The following is a 19,215-nucleotide window of genomic DNA, read 5'->3' as shown; positions in this document are numbered from 1 at the left end:
CAAAATTTCTTATTTAATATCCTTTACAATATTTGCCATACAGCTAGTGATTTGGTTTGGGGGCACTTTTTACTCCCTTACCCGGCCAGGCCCTTTAATGCAATTTCATTCTAGGACGGGATACTTTTATAACAATTCTTCGATTAATTTGTTTCAATAAGCTTTATCCGAAAATTCAAATCAGTTGGGCGTGAACAGATGCTCGAAGTTGATTAAACCTTTATAATACACAACATAGACTATTTACGTTCGTGGAGAGAAATTGAAAATTGTCGCAATAGAGAATGTTATGTTTTAGTAAATAGGAGCGATAATGTATTGTTATAGAGAAATGTCTCAATAAAGAACAGAATTTGTATGCGATTTTGGAGGGACCTTTGGACATCTATCTATAAAATATATATATAAATGGATTTCTGTCTGTCTGTCTGCCATACAAATGAAACATAAATTCATGCATTACTCAATAATTAATCAAGCAAATGAAACCAAAATAGACATATTGAGGTTTTAGGGTGCAATAAAAGTTTCTATGGTGGTTAGACTATCCACACCCTTCTCTTAGGGGGGGCTGCCATACAAATGAAACACAAATTTCTGCATAATTCGAAAACTAATCAAGCAAATGGAGCCAAATTTGTCATGCAAATGTTTTAGGGGACATGAAACGTTTCCATGGTGAATAGACACTTCTCCTCTTTCTCTGAAGGAGGGGGGGGAGACTGCCATACAAATGAAGCATACATTTCTGCATAGCTCAAGAACCAATCAAGCACACTGAACCAAATTTGGCATGTGGAGGTTTTAGGGGGCAAGACCAAAAATATTCCAACCAAACATGACGAATGAAAATTTTCGGTAAACTCGGAAGGAAAAAGGGAAAATTCGGAAAATTAAATTCCCATATGTTCTACAATTACATAGTGACAAGGGCTGTTAGTACATTTGCTGTTTGCGCTAGCGAAATTGATCTTTGTTCGAAACTGGAAATGGATTTCAATGTGATGAAACGCACTTCTATATCTTCTTCTATCTATACCAATACAAAAGAATCGACGAATGTGTTGATAAGAGCAGAACTCGAGGAAGAAATTGTCCGATTTAGGGCTGTCTTTATTCTATTCTTATTTTCTGTATAAAAGATTTATTCCATGTAACGGAGGAACATGTTGTTTGCAAGTGGTCGAAAAATCTTGAACGAGAATTGTGTCTGTCTGCCATACAAATGAAACATAAATTTCTGCATTACTTAAGCAAATGAAACCAAATTTGGCATGTGAAGGTTTTAGAGTGCAATAAATGATTCTAATGTGGTTAAATACTCTTCCTCCCTCTCTTTGGGGGGGAGGGGGGAAGGGCTGCCATACAAATGAAACACAAAAATGTCTGCATTAGTCAAGAATTAATCAAACAAACGAAACCAAATTAGGTATATGGGGGTTTTAAGGCACAATAAATGTTTTCACGGTGGTTAGACACTTCACCCCCCCTCTTTTAGTGGGAGCTGCCATACAAATGAAAAATGAATTTCTGCCTAACTCGAAAACTAATCAAGCAAATGGAACCAAATTTGGCATGTGAAGATTTTAGGGGACACTCTAATGGGAGAAGGGGGAGTGGTCTGTTTTTATTATAATTTCTGTCTCAAACATTTATTCCATGTAACGGAGAAACATGTTATTTACAAGTGGTTGAAAAATCCTGAACGAGAATTGTATCTGAAAATAGTTTGATATTATAATAACGAGTTTTGGTACAAGCACTAAGAATTTTATAGTAAAAGGTAATTTTAAAGGGACGATTAAAAGATCAATCAAGGAACAGTTCTACGATTGGGCCCATGAACGTTTGCTTATCGAAAAAACGTGACTGTTTGAAGGTATTGATAACAAAATAACAAATTTTGGGCGGTACGAAGTTTGCCGGTCAGCTAGGTTTAAATAAATACATATAATGTATATAAATACACAATAGCAAAATTACAAGCACAGTCTGTGATACCGTGCGCCAGTATACGGATTATGACTTCACGCGCGAGTACAGGAGGGTTAGAACTTTGTTTTATTCTCTATTACTACATTTATTTTCTAATGACTGTTTGATACAGTGAACGTTGGTAGACCGCCGCCCAACTTTTGAACAATTAGTCACCCGTAATGTTCAAAAGTTTGGCCACCCCTGGTCTAGACCCTTCTGCATTGCTATCCTGAACATACAGGGTTTTCCATTTCGGGCTTCTGAAAGTATACAGCCCTGCGCTGACAACCGTTTGACATAGCTGTCAACCAAAGCGTCATATCGTTAGTTGAATGTCTGCCATTTTACAATATGGATCGTTTTAGCATCGCACAACGTGTTATTTTGTTAAATTATACTATAAAAATGATGAAAAACCGGCAAATGTTTTTTGAGCATTACGGACGGATTTTGGTCGTCATGGACGGCCTAATGTAGTGCGTAAATTCGAACAAACTGGATCCGTAGCGGATATTGTGAAACCTGTGCATCATCGTAATGTGCGTTCGGCCGAAAATATTGCCATTGGGCCGAATTTCTTTGAAAATGAGGACGGCGAGACGGTAACTGTGAATGGTGAGCGCTATGGCCGCATGTTAACCGATTTTTTTTCCACAAATTGAAGATATGGATACGGATGACATGTGGTTTCAGCAGGACGGCGCCACGTGCCACACAACACGACCAAACATGGCCATATTGCGAACGAAATTTGAGGGACGCATAATTTCGCGTTTTGGTGATGCCAATTGGCCGTTCAGATCATGCGATTTGCACCCGCTAGACTTTTTTTGTGGGATTATGCGAAAGACCGTGTCTATGCCAACTCTCCGCAAACTCTTGAACATTTGAAAGACAACATTCGTGAATTTATGACCGAGATACCGCCCCATATGTGCCGAAAAGTCATCGAAAATTACCTGTTCCGGATCAAGGTGTGCGATGAAGCCCTAGGTGGACATTTGAATGATGTTGTATTTCACACATAATGGCATAAACCAAACTTTAATTTGAAATAAAAGTTTCATCGAAATTCGAATTTCTACACAGATAACTTCTTCAGTTTTTTACTTGGATTGATGTCAGAAGATTGTGGAGGAATATCAATAACTTTGAAGTAATTTTAATGTAACCATGAGCGAACTTTATATTACTTTATATTGATATGGACTTTATTTATATTTATATGGCAAAACTTGAACCCTAGATTCTACCACATTTTGTTGAACCCTGTCATAGAAATGAAACGCAAATTTCTGCATTACTCGAGAACTAATCAAGCAAATGGAAACAAATTAGGCCTATGGAAGTTTTAGGGTACAATAAATGTTTCTATTGTGGTTAAACACTCCACCCCCTCTCTAAGGGGGGACTGCAATACAAATGATACACAAATTACATATTCCAACCAAACATGACAATTGATTTTTTTTAATGTGATAAAACGCACTCCTATATCTTCTTCTATCTATATAAATGAAAATGAATCACTGAATGTGTTGATAAGAGCAGAAATCGAGGAAGGAATTATCCGATTTATGGCTGTCTTTATTCTATCATATTTTCTGTATAAAACATTTATTCCATGTAACGGAGAAACATGTTATTTGCAAGTGGTTGAAAAATCGTGAACGGGAAGTATATCTGAAAATAATCTGGTATTATAATGATGAGTTTTGTTAGAAATACTAGGAATTTTATAGAAAAAGGTAAATTCAACGGGGTCGATTAGAAGATCAATCAATGAACAGCTCTGCGATTGGACCCATGAAGTTGCTCATAGTAAGAAAACGTGAATGTTTGAAGGTACTGATAACAAAAAAAAAAACGAATTTTGGGCGGGACGAAGTTTGCCGGGTCAGCTAGTCGTCTCTATATCGCGTCGGTGGCCACGTAGTCTTGTCGTGCTGCGGAAATAAACCATCCACACTCCTTTTAGTGTTTTAGTGACATATAGTCCGAAATTATGCAAATAATTCTCATTTATTTCAAATGTCAAATATACGCAAATCCTGACCCACACAACTAAAAGTAAAATCAATTTCAATTCCAGTCCGTCGCTGGTCCTCGTGGTCCGCGTGGAGCACCTGCTCGGCCAAGTGTGTCCAGATGCGGCGCCGCGTTTGTCGCACCCAAAGTTTGGACTTTTACGACAAAGCCCTCGTCAAGCATCACCAGCAGCTGGCCGCCCTGATGGAAGATCAGGAGGACCAGGACAGTAGCAGCACTACCAGTGCCTTCGGGTGCCACGGGAAAGACGTTCAGACCATCGTGTGCCGGGCAGGCGACTGCAAAATCGATGACACAGGTAGGTGTTCCCCGCAATCACGGAATCGGATTATCGCTCATTTTGGTTTTGTTTCGTGTTTAACTGATCACTGTGATGAACCAGCTGTGATGATGGGAATTCCGCGCCCGCGAACGAACTGTTGATTGCGTTAATTTTGTTCACCGGTCGCCACTAATTAATATTCATATGGCGTTGGAAGAAAAAAAAATCAATATGCGCCCGTGTAGTTAGTTTTCACCGCATGTGGTATCATTTCTGAATCGTGAACGGGGTAAATATCATTTGAATTGGACATTGTGCCAAATTACCAAACCCATATAATTTTATTGTATTTCGGAGGAGTATACTCAAAAATTAAACAATTCTCTGTCTCGTTCAATTAAATGTCAAATTGTTGAAACAGCACTTATGGAACCATATGACAAAATTCAACTCTTCTCAATTTGAACGGAAATCAACAGCAATTGTTAATAAATTGAATGCACTTCTAGGTGAGTTGCCCACTCCGCCGGTTATTAATAGATTAATTCATATTTAATATCATTACACGAAAATTGTGTTCCATTCTGGGTGGAAGAGCACAGAGAGCACGACAAAAGTGCAACCCGGCGACCGTAAGCATATGAAAGCGAATTATATCACGCTCCGTGAGTAATTTGAATTGAATGAAATTGAAATGGAACTGATTGTAACCGATTTGACTCGAGTCGATCGCCGATACCGCCGCGTTGGCTGGCCCTGCAGTGCCCAAGGTATGACAAGCTGCTGCGGGGGAGTTCGCGTCGGTCGTGTCGATGCTCGGGGGAAGGACAGAACAGCGTACTGAAATTGAATTCGATATGCGGTTGGCCGAGAGAATACAGACCCCGTTTGTTGGCCCCAAAGCGTTCCCGGACCCGATGCGGACCGCAACAGGATGGGTTTTGAAATTCAATATTGCCGCTTGAAGTCTGCTGAAAAATTATACGCTAAAATTGTACACGGATATAGGTGCAAGCGCGGGATAAAAATTATTGCAGCTAATTAATATGATGAACGGCGTCAATGGTGTGCCACGCATCAATAGAAGGTGATTGATTCGATTTTTTCAATCGAAGGACTTTTTTTCGAGTTATTTCAAACATATCGCATCGAAGTATTTAGATGGGAAATTGGCAGAACAAAGCAACATAAACCGCATTTCCTCGTTCGAGTGTAGTAGTTAATGGCTAAACTAGTGAATTATGTACTGCACAATCCGAAACTGTCCGCCAGTTCCACCGAAGTTCCACTCATTGAATGTCTTCTCAAGGAGCCAGTATATTTTCTCCAAGAAATGTGTTTGCCCCGCACTGTTGGACTGCACATTGGTAGTTATTCTCAAAGCGATTTCCACTTCCTTTCAGTGCCCGCGGAGTAGCTGCTATTCATGAGTGCAGGACTAGTGCCTGAATGAATGAATGGAAGCAAATCCGTTTCCTGGTGAATTGAATTTTTTCTTGCATTATTTTTCTTCAACTACACAAAAGTATCCGCTCTCGGATTGCCCCGTGCCGTGCAGGATTCTGGACAGTAGGAATGTTCAATCTTGTTTTTTTTCTCTCTTCAGCGAGACACAAAACCGAAGCGTAAAATCAAAACCAGAATCGAACAACGCTTACCACTTGCTGTATCATTTCGCTTGTACATCATGAGGGTAATAAATAGATGCTAGTAGCAGATAGGGGCAATCCGCAGCAAGAGGGAAAAAAACAACGGGAAAAGTGGAAAACTTTAGTCTGATCCTGATACCGTATACGGCAATTATCCGTCCTCATCCGCCGCGTCAGTCTCCCTTCGCCCTCCCCCCAGAAAGCCGGAAGACACGACGCTCGCCCATTTCCATCGACCCACAACATTTTCCTTGTTTGTTGCAATGCCCGCACACACAGATAGAGAGAGCAGGAGATGAAGATAGAGCGCCGTGATTTTTTGCTTCCTTACCATCCTTCCGTCGTCTTTATGTGAATGAGTGTGTGTGTGTGTGTGTGTGTGTGTATGTGTACATCAAAACCAGTGTGCCACAGTGAATGCCGCCGTTATTGAATTGATTGCTGCAATCGAGTAATGACGATGGTGGAAAGCGAGCTAATATAGACGGGAAGGGAAAACAGAGCCGTTTTCTTCGTCAAATCGCGCTGCCAAGAAACGATTCAATGCGGCGGATAGGAAATTAAGTCATTCAAACGTAACGAAACGATCCGGAGATCAATGCCGCTAACGGTTGTGAGTCGTGATGGATGAGTCATCCGTCGCTCGGAGAAACCGGGAACTAACGCAACCGGGTACGGACAGTTGACGGTGAAGGATTCCTCGGGCATGAAACACAAACGTAGGGGAACCGCGGGTAATACGGACAGTGGGGGTAATATGGACAGGTGGTTGATTTGTATAGTTACACTTTGAATTTCAGATTTCTGTTAATGAGAACACCTTCTACATGTCATTTTATAATATTTAACCCACCCTATGGCAATTAATACTAATCGAAAGTGGAAAAGGGGAAACAAAAACCGAAATTAATACGCGTGTGGATGTAATTTGAGCTGCTTCGATATTAAGCATATTGAGTGGTTTAATATCAAAATTCGATTCGCTAGTTATTCGTGGTTATACAAGTCGGACTGGATTATCCGGAGTATTGATTTTCTTTTCACTCCGGATAATCGAGTCAAAACAATTTTTTGTCTTTATTTGTTTTTTTTTGCATATATTTTTCGTTTTTTGAAAATAAAAGAGGAATTTGATTTTTTATTCATCCCCTTAAAGTCAGAAAACACCTTTCTCACATGAAAAAAACATAATTTATCCAGATTCTCTCAAAAGGTGATAGACGATCATATTTGATGAAAAAAATCCTCTTATGCATATGTTCGAATTTCAACAACAACAGAGTTACAGAACTTTTTTTTTTGTTTCGGACTCTGTTGCTTCAAACTGGCTCTACATTAAAAAGTACGCTACGGAAGACGATTCTGATGCTTTCATTTGAAAGATGAGAAAATTTAGTACAGGATATAGTAGTAGAACAACCAAATTAGTGAATTTCATTAACATTTTAGAAGTGAAATACTTAAAAGTTAATATTTTTTTAATTTTATCCTTGAAAATTATATTAAACTAGATTGTTCCTATCGATTAAAATGAAGTTTTTTAACCGCTCCACAATTTGTTCTTTGACGCACAACTTATATATTTCTTAATAAACAATTCCTGGTGAAAACTCAAGCAAAATCTTCAAACATCACGATTTTCACCCCACTGTACAGTTAATAGCCACTTAAACTTCACCTTAACGTTGAAATGATACATTTCTTCATGAAATAAGCCATATTTGAAATATAAAAAAAAAAATTCCAAACTGAATATAATCGAGTCCAAAATTGCATATAATCGATTCACATATAATCGAGTCTAACCTATACTGTATTCTATTAGTCAAATCATTTCATTTGATATCCATATTGATGGGGTTCTGAGAAAATATGTAATCCGCCATTTTGTAGTGGCCGACATCTTGGATTTGCATTTTTCATGAATAACTTTCTTTTGATACCCATATTAGCTCTTCAATATAGAACTATTATACAAATTATTCAAAATTTCCGAAAATCAAAAATAAAATACTCCGGATAATCGATTCTCCGGATAATCGAGTCCGACCTATATTTCGGTTTGTGAGTTAAAAGAGAAGCGATTTTAGGTATGTACGGAAAAATTTATTTTTGAGTGGAAAATTTAAATTATTGAAATAATTGTACTGGTGAGGTAAAACGAACAGTTGAATTTTATAGAAATTATTAACGTTCACATATGTTTAGGGAATGCAATAGGCTGAAAATTTGTCTGGAAACATTAGTACTTACTGCGATATTTGCAGAATTACAGTAAAATTTGTAAAGCACTATAAAAATCCTGTTTTTGGCATTTTTTTGAAATCGATGCAAAAAATATAAATTTTTTTTCGTCAAAGTAACAAATTATCCTTCTGCAAAATTTGTTGGAGTTTTCAAAACTGCCATTCGATTTGTGGTGCAATGGTTGTTCATTAGCATTATCAAAGACGAAGGGGTAATGGTTCATTCAAACTGAAATATCTCTGTGTGGGAAAAATATCACTGTGTGGAAGCTACAGGAACGTTCTTGGAACCAAATGAAAGCTGTTGGTTAGCAAAAAATTCAGAATATTCTTGAAAAAACAAAGAAAAATCGAATTATTATTTCTTCCCGATATTGTTGCCCACTACATTTACACCACCAAGATAAAAATATGTGCGTAAAATATTCTAATACCTGAAAGTTGTAGCTTCAAAATGGTGCACATTTCATCGCTATGCGTTGATTTTTAACTTTTTCAAGGGATTTTTGACATGCTGTAATGTCAAAAATCCCTTAAAATTTCCGTCTTAGCACTCTGTTCCGCTAATTTTTTTGTCGAGTGTATTTAGTCTCCAGTTTTTTCACTGTATATAATCGAATCGAAAAAAGTATGTTTTATTGTTTTATATACTTATACTTATACTTTTGTTTTTTTTTGTTTTAATGTAAAGGAAGAATTTGATTTTTGATTCATTTCCTAAAAGTCAGAAAACAACTTTCTTCCATACATCAATACAGTCATTCCATGCCAAACCGATATAGTGATTCTCACATTATCGGGAAAATTGGTAGTTTTGTTCTTTATCGCAAAACATTTGATTCGTATTTTTTTATTTTTTCAGTAGGATGACCATTTCTATTTTAGGGTTGTCCGAAAATCAACTTTTTCCTCTTTTTTCCAAAAATTACTTTTTTTTAAAAATTCATAACTTTTAAACATATCAAATTAAAGCCAATCACCTGGTCTTTTTTGCAAAAATACTATGACTGCAGAAAATTTGAATTCTGCTCTCGTTGTATTCGTTTTTTATTGTTTTCATAGTCTCGAGACCAAAGGGGCTATATTTTTTTATATTTTTTCTAGAAAGCTGAGGATTTTTCACATAACATATGTCGAAACTAGAAAGCATTAGCATTAGCATTGAGCAAGTTGCCCAATATCGTAGGTGGTATGAATTCAGAACTGTTCAGTTAAAAGATAGCCTCCATCCGTTGCTGATGATTAGTATTATCTCTTAGATGAAGGTGTGCTTTCTCCAACAGTTAAGAATTGTCCTGGCCACGTCCTAGCAACTGCTAAGGAAAGGGAAGGAATGTTCGTTCGATATTTACTTAAGAGAGATGCAGAGAAGTCTACGACCTCTCATAAATATCTCGGGAATTTAGGATGTGTGTTAGTGAAGAAGGTAAGCCAGAGGATACACTCAGCCGGTGTTACTGGCGCAATTAGTTATTACCAATAATTTAATGGTAATTATATTACTATTCCTATTACTATTACTATTCCTATTACTATTACTATTCCTATTACTATTACTATTACTATTACTATTACTATTCTTATTCCAATTATTATTACAATGACTATTACTATTACTATTCTTATTCCAATTATTATTACAATGACTATTACTATTACTGTTAGGTAGTTTGATACGCTCCATCCGAGCGCCCCCCGTGTAGCATAAAATTCTCAGTTGTACTCTCATTTTAGTTTGTTACACGGGGCCTTAGCTGACTATTTAAGTCGGATCAGCCGGTCACTACTCCCTCGTATACAATAAAACGCCAGATCAGTCGGTCACTATTTTATCTTATTTCGAGCAATAAAACAATAGATTCTATTTTGTATCGCGAGTTTTACTAGAAATTTATATATTTTTCAACGGTAAAAATATACGGAAAACATACGTGCTACAAAGGTGTTCAAAGTGCGTAGGATAGGGTCCGAACAATTACTATTACTATTACTATTACTATAACTATAACTATAACTATTACTATAACTATAACTATTACTATTACTATTACTATTACTATTACTATTACTATTACTATTACTATTACTATTACTATTACTATTACTATTACTATTACTATTACTATTACTATTACTATTACTATTACTATTACTATTACTATTACTATTACTATTACTATTACTATTACTATTACTATTACTATTACTATTACTATTACTATTACTATTACTATTACTATTACTATTACTATTACTATTACTATTACTATTACTATTACTATTACTATTACTATTACTATTACTATTACTATTACTATTACTATTACTATTACTATTACTATTACTATTACTATTACTATTACTATTACTATTACTATTACTATTACTATTACTATTACTATTACTATTACTATTACTATTACTATTACTATTACTATTACTATTACTATTACTATTACTATTACTATTACTATTACTATTACTATTACTATTACTATTACTATTACTATTACTATTACTATTACTATTACTATTACTATTACTATTACTATTACTATTACTATTACTATTACTATTACTATTACTATTACTATTACTATTACTATTACTATTACTATTACTATTACTATTACTATTACTATTACTATTACTATTACTATTACTATTACTATTACTATTACTATTACTATTACTATTACTATTACTATTCTTATTATTATTACAATGACTATTACTATTACTGTTAGGTAGTTTGATACGCTCCATCCGAGCGCCCTAATTACAATGTAATTCTGAAATTCAATATTTTATACTTTTATCTCAATATTCCCTTTTTTTATCAATCCGTACTCACAATAGCTAGGATGTAAGTATAATATCTAGTCCTGTACAGCAGAGTATAGATTTAGTTAGATTTAAGATTTTATAATAAATTTGATCACAAGCCACGACTCAACAATGCCTATTGATCTACACAATGATCCATTCTTTTATGACCCAGTAGCGTTACATGGCATTCTTCTATCGCCATGTCACTTGTTGACAGCTGACGCCACGTCGTAGCGTGAGGCGTTGCTGCGATGAGGGGTCTCGTCGTAACAGCTTGTGAATTTCTCACTGGTGAGAAATCACTAAAGTTGGATGCAGTTCTACTTCAGGTGAATAAATTCACCGAAAATATGAATATATTCATTATAGAAGTTCACGCTAGTGTAAACGGTTGATGCGATTTCTATAAATCTCATCATATTTCTTCACATGAATATATCACTAGTCTAAACCCACCCTAAGACACTGCTTGAATCAATCTACTTATCAATCGTCAAAATTAAGATCTTTTGCTTCTCCACAAAAAGCTCAAATGAAGAAATGTTATCATAGATGCCATTTAGCTGAGCTCAGTAGGCACCTAGCATCTCGAACAGGGATGGTAAAAAATCACATTCAACGATCAATGAATAAGTATATCCCTCTAATCGGATGTTTTTAAATCGCCCCCAGCAGGCGATGCTCTTTTATTCTTCATATGTACACAGGGAGAATACTTGGAACGGTGAGCTACCAAGATCTCAAAGAAGCGAATCTCATCCCGCCCAAAATCGTTTTTTAGATTCCAATAATTCTGAACATTCACATTTCTCTCCAAATAATTTTTCCAATAGTAATTCAATTAGTGACTTCACGAAACACCTTTCGAATTCGATTGAATTTCAGACTTTTTTATGTGGTAGATAAAACGGATCACATATTTGATTAATTCAATTCTGTGTGGTTACGTTCTTCGTTGCGAATAAATGTAATGAATTAGTATGGACGTATGTTATTCATATACCGTGGACTTCCGACATATATGGCAGTAGATTTATCGAACGACTAATGTTTTTTTATATCCCTTCAAACTTGTTGCATCTCTCAAGTGTACATACTGCTTTGACCGCAGATTTGCATGGTTGAATCTGGTTAATTTCAGGTATTCAGGTATTCATATTGTCGAATGAATACTGTTCGAACAATAGGTATCGCAGCAAATGATTATCAACATCCTACCTTATCATCAAACGGTATGCGAAGAATTTCAGTGAACTGACAGCATTGGAATATATGCTTTGTGAGGACCATACAATTATTATCAGAGCGAATAAACGTCCGACTGGAAGTCATGAACATCAATTCAATGTGTCATTCGCTATCAAACTCTTGACGAGTATTTTTCAACGGTAAAAATATACGGATAAAAATATACGGACATACGTGCTACAAAGGTGTTCAAAGTGCGTAGGATAGGGTCCGAACAATTACTATTACTATTACTATTACTATTACTATTACTATTACTATTACTATTACTATTACTATTACTATTACTATTACTATTACTATTACTATTACTATTACTATTACTATTACTATTACTATTACTATTACTATTACTATTACTATTACTATTACTATTACTATTACTATTACTATTACTATTACTATTACTATTACTATTACTATTACTATTACTATTACTATTACTATTACTATTACTATTACTATTACTATTACTATTACTATTACTACGATTATAAGATATTAAATCGTAGCATGTAAATAACACACTCCGGGATCCCGATAGTCGTCCTATTAGTAGCTAGAAGGAAATAATTGGGTTATAAAATTTTGATTTGATTTATATTGCAAAAACTGTAAAATCCGCGGAAGCAAGAGTGATTTTGGTTTCTCTTCTGCCAAATGCACAAACTCTCTATTCCTTCAGCTTTATCTCTTCCACAATTTAATGATCAACTTATAGAATATCACGAATGCGCTGCGTCCGTCCGATAGTTCCAATAGTTGTCTAATAGCTGTGTAAAATAAGTACGATAAAGCACTTATTGAATTAACATATTGAATAATGATCTAATTGTTCCATTCTTCCCCCATTGGTCCAACTTTCAATATCTGTATATCTTTATAATCAAAAGCTGAGCATGACATTCAACAGATATGGGAGGTTTACATAAAAAAGGAGAATTTGCTAGATAATATTATGTATAAATATATATCCTTATATAAATAATTGTTCGATAATACAAATAAACACAATATTAGATGGAATTCATAAATACAGAAAATGAATGATGAAGACAGTGTTCAGCCCGACGTATTCTGTGTGGACCCAGAGGGGTTATGTGGTTATGTAGTTATGTAGGTTATGGCGCCTCCTCGAAATCAACATTAGCATTAAACTTTAATTCATATCTCGCCTGCTAACCTGGAATAAAATTGTATTTTCATGATGTAAAGTTATAGTAATTGGGATCCGCTCACAATTGGGTACAACCTTAGATCTACTCGTCTTCCTCTTCAGATTCAGGTAAGTTATACATTTCTTTGATTTTCGAGTCCAATTTCTCCCTATCGTCGGCTAACTCGTATCAATCATCAACGGTTATATTATCGAATCTCCACATGCTTTGGGCAATAGTGTCCCACCAGGTGAATGAGGGTCTTCCTTGTTTTCTGTGCGGCAGTCGGTATTCCGCTGCCAACTTGAGTAAATGATTCTCCGGCCTTCTAACTATGTGTCCCCTGTGTCTTAACTGGAGAGTCCTAATCTATTTAGTTATGGATATGGGGCCATCGAAAGAGTGTGAATTTCCGTCTTCCTTACACATCGATTTCATTTGATCATAGATTTGTTTTTGATATCGCCTCAATGATTTCCTGGACCGCTTAGTGAGTACCATAGCTTGTGTTCCATACACTATCGTTGGGGCTATAACGGATTCGAACAGTAATGATCCTAACTTCTCTGAAGGCTGTCTTTTCTGAAGAAAGTCTAAAATCATTTTCGAGGCAATTACAGCGTCTCTGGATCTCTTTCTTGTCGTCAGATTTCGATGCAACCGTTCCGTGATTGGGACACCCAAATATTGAATACAAGAAGATGTTTTTAAAGTCCGGTCACAGATTTTTATTTCCGTTGTCGATTGTCCTGAAGGCGTTCTCTCCATGATTTGACATTTTGCTTCCCCAAGTTTTAAGTTCACTTCGTTTAAGTAAGTTTCTAGCACTGCCAATAATTTTTCTAATTCTTCCACTGATCTGGCAATAATCAGGATGTCGTCTGCATAGACAAGGATGACTGGAAACATCAGCTTTCCTGTTTGATTGAGCTTTAGAAAGCCGTCCAAAACATCCTCTGTCGTCACCGATACTTCCTCCATCATCAAATCGAAGATATACGGGGAGAATGGACAACCCTGCTTAACTCCCCTTGATCGCGACTGAGGCGCAGTCTTCTGGCCATTCCATAACACCTGTTGTTCTTCATAACTAATGCAATTAATAACCCTGTTAGCAATGCTTTCGGAGGCTCCTTTAGCCAACAGTACACCTGGAAGTGCTGAGAGACTAATATTGTCAAACGCCTTCTCGATATCTAAAGCCATGACGATCAGGTCATCACCTGCGTTCCATTTCTCTTCCAGGATACGTCTTGCTGTGAAAATATGATCGACTGATGATCGGTTATTGAGAAAACCAGCTTGGTGGGTTCCTACAGGGGAGGTGTTTTGGATCAGAATGCCCAAAGTCCAGCTAGCATAGACTTTATAACCTACAGTAGCTAAAACGATCCTTCTGAAATCTTTCGCTTGCTTGGCATTTCTGATCTTTGGGATTGGGATTACCGTAGACATCTCCAGCCGATGGGAATGCTATTTTCTACTCACACTCTTTTCGGTAGATTTTTGAACTCTTCCAATGTATTTACATCAGCGTATTTCAATAATTCGGTTTGTATACCGTCAGGTCCAGCTGCTTTCCCGTTTTACAACTTTTAATGATAGTCTCTATGTGTGCCGTATCTGGGGGATCCTCTGCGATCGTTTCCTGGTTTGTAGACTTAATTATCTCGGGGAGCAAGTTTGTTGAAGGTGGTTCTAAGAAATGTTGATGCGAAATGTCACATACTTCATCTGGGTTCTCCTCTTTTTGTACTTTTAAATGTATTTAAACGTTCTCCTTATTCTTTCTCCAGGTTTAAACTGTTCTAAATTGGTGAAAAACTCAAATTCTTCCTTCTGCTCTTTTTCATCACATAAGCCCTTGTAGTTATGTAACGCTCCGAAAAAGTCCTTTAGTCTGCGCTCACTTAATGGCTGCATTCTTTTCCAAAAAATACTCTTTTTCAGATTAGCCATAGCTAGTCTTCGTTTCGGAGAATTTGGGATTCTAGCTAAATTGTGAATCGATGAACGCGCTGCTGATTTGAGTTTCTCTATGAAACAGTTCCATACTTCTGATGTTGAGAGCGATGAGTTTACAACATTGACAGACAATTGAGCCAACTGCTCCTGGTATTTCATTCTAAAGAGTTCCTCTTGTAGTAGTTTTACGTCCCAGTTGATGAAAGATAATGTTGAGGTCTCTGTTCTTTCAGCAGATGGATTATGTTGTTTTGATATTGGATTGCTCCTGAGTTGAATTTTGAAGGTTATCAGTTTATGATCACTCTGAACGAGGTCACTATGTGACCTCGTATTTTCTTAGTGAAAATCTTCGAAGAAATAGTGTTGAGAACATGATCAATTTGTGAGGATCTCTCTCTACAAATCCAAGTTTGAAGAACCGATGGGTGTGCCATAGTGTTTCTAGCGACCAGCTTGTGCGTACGCATGAAAAATTTTAGTTGAATTCCATTTTCATTCGCATTCTCATGACCAACAAATTTTCCTATCAAGAGTTTTTCATCTGCAGTCACATCCGCCCAGTTGAGAGTTGAAATCTCCGCAAATAAGAACTTCGTTTAGATATTCTCATCTTAGAAGAGCACTACCCAAATCACAAAAAAAATATGACAATCCTTTATTTGGTGCGTGTACGATGAAAATAGTGCAATCCCGACGAGTTGTCGCATCCCCTATAGATACTATCAATTTTAAAATATTTTTGCTGATCAGTTCAATAGATTTAATAACTATTCCAGTTGATTTCCTTATTAGAAACGCCAAACCTCTTTGCTTATTTTCAGACGCTCTTTTTATGTACCATCTGAAATTATTAGTTATGATAGAAGTGCACTCGATATTAACTAACATATGTCGAAACTAGAAAGGCGTTTTTTTTTCGTTTTTGAATCACGATTTTTCAAAGTTAACCGATGGTTCGAAGAATAGATTTTTCCCTCTTTTTTCCAACACAAAAATTCATAACTTTCGATATACTGGATCGATTCAGATGATCAATACATAAAATTAAAGCCAATTAGATAGTCTTTTGTGAACATTGTTAGACTTGCGAAAAAATATGGATTCTGATTTTTAATTATTTATTTTTTAAGTGTTTTATAGTTAACATGGTTTCGAGACCATGGATGCAATATATTTTTTATATTTTTTCTTGAAAGCTGAGGTTTTTTTACATGAAATATCCAAAAATCAGAGATGTGTTATTTTTTCGTTTTTAAGTTATGATTTTTCAAAGTTAACATGTTTTCAGTTTTCGTTCAATATTTCTATGTGACTAGACTGGATGAATGTGACTATAATTCAATTAATTGGCAAGTGTGTTATTTTTTCAAAAAAGACTAGCTATTATGCTTTAATTTGACATGCCCATCATCTGAATCGGTCCAGTAGTTCAAAAGTTTATTACTTTTTTTGAAAAAAGTCATTTTTGGAAATAAAGTGGAAAATTAAAGGGTGTGACACATCAAATTGCATCACGGAAAAAACGCTGTAGAAATTTAATTTTTAGGAATTATATCTTCAGTTTTCGCTTATAATCAGATAAGAGTGTATAGATCACGTTGGCCATGTTTCACTGTCAATTTTTCGTAAATTTGGAAAAATGTCGTCGAACGAAAAAGAGCGTCGTGAATTAATCCTGTGCACTCATTTCGAGAATCCGGAGTTGTCACATCGGGACATCGGTAAGATGCTGGGAATCGTCCAATCCACGGTCAGCAGAGTACTAAAATGATACTTCAAGAACCTAACCATCGACCGGAAGGTGAAGAACGGCAAAAATGGATGCTCCATCAGTGAAAAAGATCACAAGCGCGTAGTTAAGCAGTTTAGACGTGATCCGAGAAGTTCGGTCCGGGATGTCGCCAATAAGCTGAATTTGTCAAGTTCATTCGTCCAGATGACCAAGCAGCGGGAGGGCCTGCGTACATACAAGGTTCAGAAGGCTCCTAACCGCGACGAAAGGCAAAACATGGTGGGGAAGACGCGAGCCCGGAAGCTGTACACCGAAATGCTGACGAAGCCGCATTGCCTGGTAATGGACGACGAAACCTACGTCAAAGCGGACTTTCGTCAGCTGCCGGGCCTGTTGTTCTTCTCCGCAGAGGACAAATTCAGCGTTCCGGAGGAGATTCGCAAGCAGAAACTATCCAAGTTTGCCAAAAAGTACATGGTGTGGCAAGCGATCTGCTCTTGCGGAAAGCGGAGCGCCCCCTTCGTGATGACCGGCACGGTAAACGGGCAGGTTTACCTTAAGGAGTGCCTACAGAAGCGCTTACTATCACTATTGAAGCAGCACGAGGGCCCGACCATCTTCTGGCCGGATCTCGCTTCGTGCCACTATTCAAAGGACGTGTTGGAGTGGTACGAAGCCAACGGGGTCACCTTCGTGCCAAAGGAAATAAATCCGCCCAACGCGCCGGAGCTTCGCCTAATAGAGAAATATTGGGCGATTATGAAGCAGGCCCTCCGGAAGAACCCAAAAGTTGTCAAATCGGAGGCGGTCTTCAAGAGAAAATGGATTTCTGTTCAAAAAAAACTACAACCTGACATTGTACAGAACTTTATGGACGGGGTAAAGAGGAAGGTGCGAGCATACGGGCTTGGGCTCGAAGTATGAATAAAAAGTAAATGCCAAAAGTTGTTTAATAGTTTTTATTTTACTGTCTAAAATTTTCAAAAGGATCGGTCTACTGGGCGAATTTCTACAGCGTTTTTTCCGTGATGCAATTTGATGTGACACACCCTTTATTTTTGGGACCATCGGTTAACTTTGCAAAATCATAACTCAGAAACGAAAAAAAACGCCTCTCTGGTTTCGACATATGTTATGTGAAAAATCTACAGCTTTTCAGAAAAAAAAAATGAAAAAATATAGCGCCCTTGGTCTCGAGACTTTTGAAACAATAAAAAACGAATACGATCAATAATAACGAGAACAGAATTCTAATTTTCTGCAGGTGTAGTATTTTTCCAAAAAAGGTGATTGGCTTTAATTTGATATGTCGATCATCGGAATCGGTAAAAGTAAAAGTAAAGTAAAAATTTCTCCTCACTTTTTTTATTTTGGATAACTCTAAAACCCAAATAATTATAGTTAAATTAGTTTAAAGAAGATTAAAACGATCTTCGATTCTTACAAACTTGAATATTAATCGCTCTGAAGCGATTGTTGTAAACAGCATTTAGTTTTACTGGTTCAAACACGATGGCTGTGTCTCTCTTCTGAAAATGGTTTTTCTTGGATGGTACCTTCTTCCAATTTTTTTTCCAACAGCCATTCACCAACATTACATTCAGCGGGAAACGACATAATTATTCTCCACCAACGAACCGTGGCCTTTACCGACTAGCCATTATGGTGCACATCCGTTTTCCACTTTCGTCGCCAGTCAATAGAATTTTTCATTGCCCTCCGTCTCACAAGGAAGTGAACCATTCTGTCGTTGAATGAACAGAAAAAACGCTCAAAATTGGCGCAGTCATCCGACAGTCATCCGGAAGTGTTGCTTTTCAAGGGTTGCATTCACTCGCCAAAAGGCACCCCCTGGTGGTGGTGTGCGGTGATCTCGCAGAAAACAGGAAGGTCCAAATTGTCGTCCTTCAGCCGATAACAAGACACGCGAGGGAAGGTCGACGGAGTTCAATTGAAAACGGATTCTTCTTGTCTGGTATGGTTCTCTCTAGGAAAAAGCGATGAAAACTGAAACCCCCTTTCAGTGGCATCGGAGGAAACCATCGCTCGATGCCGTTCTTCTCGGGTGGTGTAAATTCTACCGAATCATCGTCATCAT

The 19,215-nt window shown here is 36.8% G+C and overlaps 1 protein-coding gene across 1 annotated transcript in view; it reads left to right on the top strand.

Annotated features, from left to right (window-relative positions):
- LOC129776042 (netrin receptor unc-5-like) overlaps positions 1–19,215 on the top strand; it is a 413,378-nt gene that overhangs the window by 314,717 nt on the left and 79,446 nt on the right. The window contains exon 9 of the mRNA XM_055781415.1: positions 4,070–4,324. Within this exon, the coding sequence (XP_055637390.1) occupies positions 4,070–4,324 (255 nt within the window). The remainder of the gene's footprint in view (positions 1–4,069; positions 4,325–19,215) is intronic.

This window comes from Toxorhynchites rutilus, chromosome 3 (assembly GCF_029784135.1).
Source record: "Toxorhynchites rutilus septentrionalis strain SRP chromosome 3, ASM2978413v1, whole genome shotgun sequence".
In the NCBI taxonomy this organism is placed as follows: domain Eukaryota; kingdom Metazoa; phylum Arthropoda; class Insecta; order Diptera; family Culicidae; genus Toxorhynchites; species Toxorhynchites rutilus.
Note: the sequence above shows the minus strand (reverse complement) of the source record. Positions and strands in the feature narration are given on the sequence as shown.